The sequence below is a fragment of the Trypanosoma conorhini genome (assembly GCF_003719485.1).
Source record: "Trypanosoma conorhini strain 025E chromosome Unknown Tco_14.4_contig_00299, whole genome shotgun sequence".
Classification (NCBI taxonomy): Eukaryota; Euglenozoa; class Kinetoplastea; order Trypanosomatida; family Trypanosomatidae; genus Trypanosoma; species Trypanosoma conorhini.
In genome coordinates this window covers 18,537-22,561 of record NW_021704383.1, presented here as the reverse complement: position 1 = coordinate 22,561, position 4,025 = coordinate 18,537, and the positions used below count along the sequence as shown (strand labels likewise).

The 4,025-nt window shown below is 50.4% G+C and overlaps 2 protein-coding genes across 2 annotated transcripts, besides 6 other annotated features; both read right to left on the bottom strand.

Moving 5' to 3' along the window:
• Window positions 1–205: 205 nt before the first annotated feature.
• Window positions 206–1,411, bottom strand: Tco025E_05263 (uncharacterized protein; the record flags this gene model as incomplete). Its single annotated transcript, XM_029372164.1, has 1 exon — window positions 206–1,411. One exon carries the CDS (start codon window positions 1,409–1,411, stop codon window positions 206–208), a length of 1,206 nt encoding a protein of 401 aa, XP_029227774.1.
• Window positions 1,412–2,052: 641 nt separating this feature from the next.
• Window positions 2,053–2,076: a microsatellite.
• A 115-nt stretch (window positions 2,077–2,191) lies between these two features.
• Window positions 2,192–2,213: a microsatellite.
• A 274-nt stretch (window positions 2,214–2,487) lies between these two features.
• Tco025E_05262 (flagellar component) lies at window positions 2,488–3,564 on the bottom strand (the record flags this gene model as incomplete). Its single annotated transcript, XM_029372163.1, has 1 exon — window positions 2,488–3,564. The coding sequence occupies one exon, from the start codon at window positions 3,562–3,564 to the stop codon at window positions 2,488–2,490; it is 1,077 nt and encodes a 358-aa protein (XP_029227773.1).
• Window positions 3,565–3,593: 29 nt separating this feature from the next.
• Window positions 3,594–3,621: a microsatellite.
• A 44-nt stretch (window positions 3,622–3,665) lies between these two features.
• Window positions 3,666–3,686: a microsatellite.
• A 37-nt stretch (window positions 3,687–3,723) lies between these two features.
• Window positions 3,724–3,770: a microsatellite.
• Window positions 3,771–3,816: 46 nt separating this feature from the next.
• Window positions 3,817–3,858: a microsatellite.
• Window positions 3,859–4,025: the final 167 nt, after the last annotated feature.

Below are 4,025 nucleotides of genomic sequence, written 5' to 3'. Positions count from 1 at the left end.
AAAAACGGCAGACTTCTCTCACCCATTCATCCTCCTGCTTTTTTTTTGTGTTGGCAAATACGAACTAGAACTAAAGATCAGTGCGTTGCTTCCAGGCCTTTTCGCACCTTTTCACCGTGCCGCGTCGAGGGACAAAAAAAAAAAACGAGTCACAACGATAGCAAGCAAGGGACAAAACATCAATTTTGAAAATATGTAGTAATAACTACGATTTGCCATCCATCGATGCTGATGGGGGCTGAGGTAGAGCAGGTGCGTGAGCACCGTTACCGTTACCTTCGGGCGGCCTCTCGAACGCGGTGCTCGGGGGCCAGCAGTTGTTTAAGGAGGGTTGCAGACCAGCAGACGATGACGTGTTCTGCGCTTGAAAATTCCCGTCTTGCTGTTGTTGTTGCCCCTCTGGCACCTGCCATGCTTCAGGCGTCGACCGCGCTTGCGACGGGGAGTGGCCCCATGGCCTCTGAGGTTCGGGGAAGTGTGGCTGAAATGAGGGTGGCTGCGGCTGTTGTGGGTGCTGCTGCGACCAACCTGTGGGGTGGCCATCATTCCATCCTTGCCATTGTTGCACCTGTGGCGGCTGGCCCTGCAGCGAGTTTTGCTGCGCTTGCGGCTGTCCGTACGGAATCGCAGCATAGCCTCCCGCCTGCGGTGGCGGCGGCTGATAAGGAGGCATCGGATTAGGTGGCAGTGGCGCTGAGGGTAGGAGCGACGTCGTCGGGTACACTGGCAGTCGTGCGTTGACAAACTGCTGCTTAAATCCGTTCCCAGCAATGCTGAGGAAACTCCCAAGGACCCTTGTGAGGGTCAACACACTAAGATCAATGGCGCGTCGACCCTCAGCATACAGCTGGGAGCAGACCGCCTTGCTGTTTTCAGTGGCCCTCCAAAACTCTACACGCCAATTCTCCAACTTTTGTTCATTTCGTGGAATACGTGACTTGTCCTTGGGCGGCATCGCCCGCAGTCCCAGCACCTTTTGTCGGAAGAAGTCGTATTCTAGCTGGTTCTTGCGACGGGCCTCCTCTGCATCCTTCAACTTACTGATATTTTTTATGAAGGAATTCAACACGTCAAAGCCCTGCTCCTTGAGGCCTTTTTGATGCTCCTGTGCCGTGACAAATAGTTTTGTGCCCACTTCCAACACGTCTGCCGCAAGCTGGCTCGACACCGGTAGTAAATCAGGGACGTTTTGGTACTCTTCTGCAACCTCCTTAAGGACTTTTCCCAACTCCTCAATAAGTTCTGCGGCGCGTATCATTTTGACACAAATGGCCTCGCCGGACCTCTGGTACTGGAACACCTTTTTGCTGGCCGCCTCCAGCGTCTCATCGTGGCCTGAAGCGTCTCCATGTAAGACCTTCTCCCTGAGGCTCTGCGTCGCGCGGCGCGCCAAGCCCTTGATAGTCTCCATGTATGTGTGTGTGTGAGAGAGAGAGAGAGTGTGTGTGTGTCAGAACAAAAAAAACGAGTACGATAAGGAGAAACAATAATAGCGCCTATGCAACACTAAAGCCGGACGCAAATTTACCCCAACTTTTTACCTCCTTTTTATTAATCTTGTTGCCTTCCTTTACTGGGGATGTGATTCGGTTGGAGACTTAACGCTAGCTCAGGCTTTGCAACGGAATACAAGACGGACAGAGCTGAAGAAAAAAAAAAAAGGTACGCCCCCATGTTAGGCAAGCCGCTTCGCAAAAATGCGTCCAGCTGGTATTCGCACCCGCATGAAGCGTGAGGCGGGGAAACCGCGGCGAGAGAGCAGCAAACGCGCCTTATTTAAAATACAACCTCTACGCCGCTCCACTACAATCAATAAAACGGGAAGTATTTATCCCGGTAAGGCGTACACAAAATTAAAGGCAAAACAAGGGAGCGGGAGATGCATCAGCTCCACCTCCCCCTCTCTCATTTTAGATGGCTCTCTAACAAGTACACACACCAGCAAACACGCTATACTGGTGTTCATCTACACACCCATACACACCACCACCTGGTGCCACGACAGGGTGTCATTGTTCACAATCCCCATGAGGATTTTCGTTGCCACCACCTCTGCTGCCGTTGCTGCTGCAGCTGTCCGGCTCCATTTCCTCCCAGGCGCCGCCACCACCAGCACTGCTACTACTAACTCTGCCTCAGGCTCACGGCTTTCCCAACGCCATTTATTCCCCACTCGGGTTCATTTAAGCAAATATATATATATATATATATATTTCCCTCGCAGAAGATACAAGGAAAGGAATTAACGAACGGGGAGTGGGAAAAACGCAAAGCCGGAGAAAGAGAGAGTGAAGGTGGGCTGAGGAAGACGGTGGACGAGAACGATGTGGCGAGGGAAAACAAGGGCGAAGGGGATGGCGCGAAAAGGTGTGGTTAATCCCCCGTATTGTGTTTCGCCAAAATAGGCGAACGAATGAAAGGGAACATGTAAATAAAGAAACATCAAAAGAAAAAAAAATAGAGGAAAAAAAAATCTATGCAGAGCTCTCAGTAGTCTGGATTGCTGAGATCACAGCTCTCAGAGAGTCGGAACTCGCCTTGGCCCACGATATTTCCATCCTTCCATGTACCGATGTACATTGATCCATCCTTAAGTATAATTCTGCCGTTTCCCTCTTTTTTGCCGTGCACGAATCCTCCTTCATAGCTGGAGCCATCAGGAAGGTGAAGCACGCCTTGACCGTGTCGATGGTCCTCCTCCCACTCCCCCTCATACCGGCAGCCATTTGCATACTCAAGAACACCGTAGCCCGACGCATTGTCGTCGCGCCACTCCCCGTCGTAGATGTCACCATTACTATAAGTGAGCACACCCCGGCCATGCTTCTTCCCATTCGACCACTCTCCAACGTAACGATCTCCTTGGAGGTACATCAAGGTTCCTTTACCGTGGGCCCTGTCAAATTGCCAGTACCCCTCATACCGCTCCCCATTCACGTACACGAGAATACCATAGCCGTGCTTTCGGTCCTCCACCCATTCACCCTCATATTTGTTGCCATTGGGAAAAACATACGTTCCTCGTCCATGCATTCGGCCATCGTTCCATTCACCTTCGTAAACACCACCATCGGCGTAAAAATATTTTCCCCACCCCTGCATGCGGCCATCAACCCACTCACCGTCGTATTTCTCGGAAACAGAACCATCAGCTGCCGCGTAAACGACAACCCCTTTACCATGGCGTTTGTCATCCTTCCATTCGCCTTCGTATCTGTCACCATTTGAGTAACAGTAGGTGCCTTTGCCGTGCATGCGTCCATCCTTCCAGTCCCCTTCGTAGCGGTCCCCATCGTTGTACTCGAGAACGCCTCGACCATTGATGCGACCAAAAGCCCAATCTCCGGAGTATTTGTTTCCGCTGGCGTAGTAGCAGGTTCCCTTTCCATGGACTCGGTCCTCGACCCATTCACCATCGTAGCGGCTACCATCAACGTACGTGTACACGCCACGACCGTGGCGCTTGCCAAAAACCCAGTCACCATCGTACGTTTCATTATTAGGGTACTGGAGACACCCACGACCGTGCATCTGGCCGTTTTCTATCTCGCCAGAGTAGATCATCCTTCCTGCGTGTATCCTGCGCCCGGCGCAAAAAATAAATAAATGAATAAATAAATAGGTGGGGCTTTATACGTCTATCAAAAAATGGATATAGAGCTAGATGTGTGTGTGTGTGTGTGTGTATACTACCCCTACGGTGCTTCCTACACGACTGTGGCAAAAAAAGGAAAAATAAAAAAAAAAAGGAGTAAAGAAAAAAGAAAAAATGATTGATAAAATGGACGCCGACATGGCTGCCATGCTAAAAATAGGCAACAACAACAACAACAAGAACAACAAAAATAATAATAATAATGTCCTCACCGCAACACTTTCAAAAAATTCATCTTCAACCGTTTTGGTTTCAATTTTTTTTTTCCACCCCCCCCCCTCCCTTTCATGTCAAAACGAGCTCCATTGAGGAAGCATAGGAAAGCAAGAAAGGCCACACTTCTGCCGCCGCCCGGCTAGTTCCAAACTTT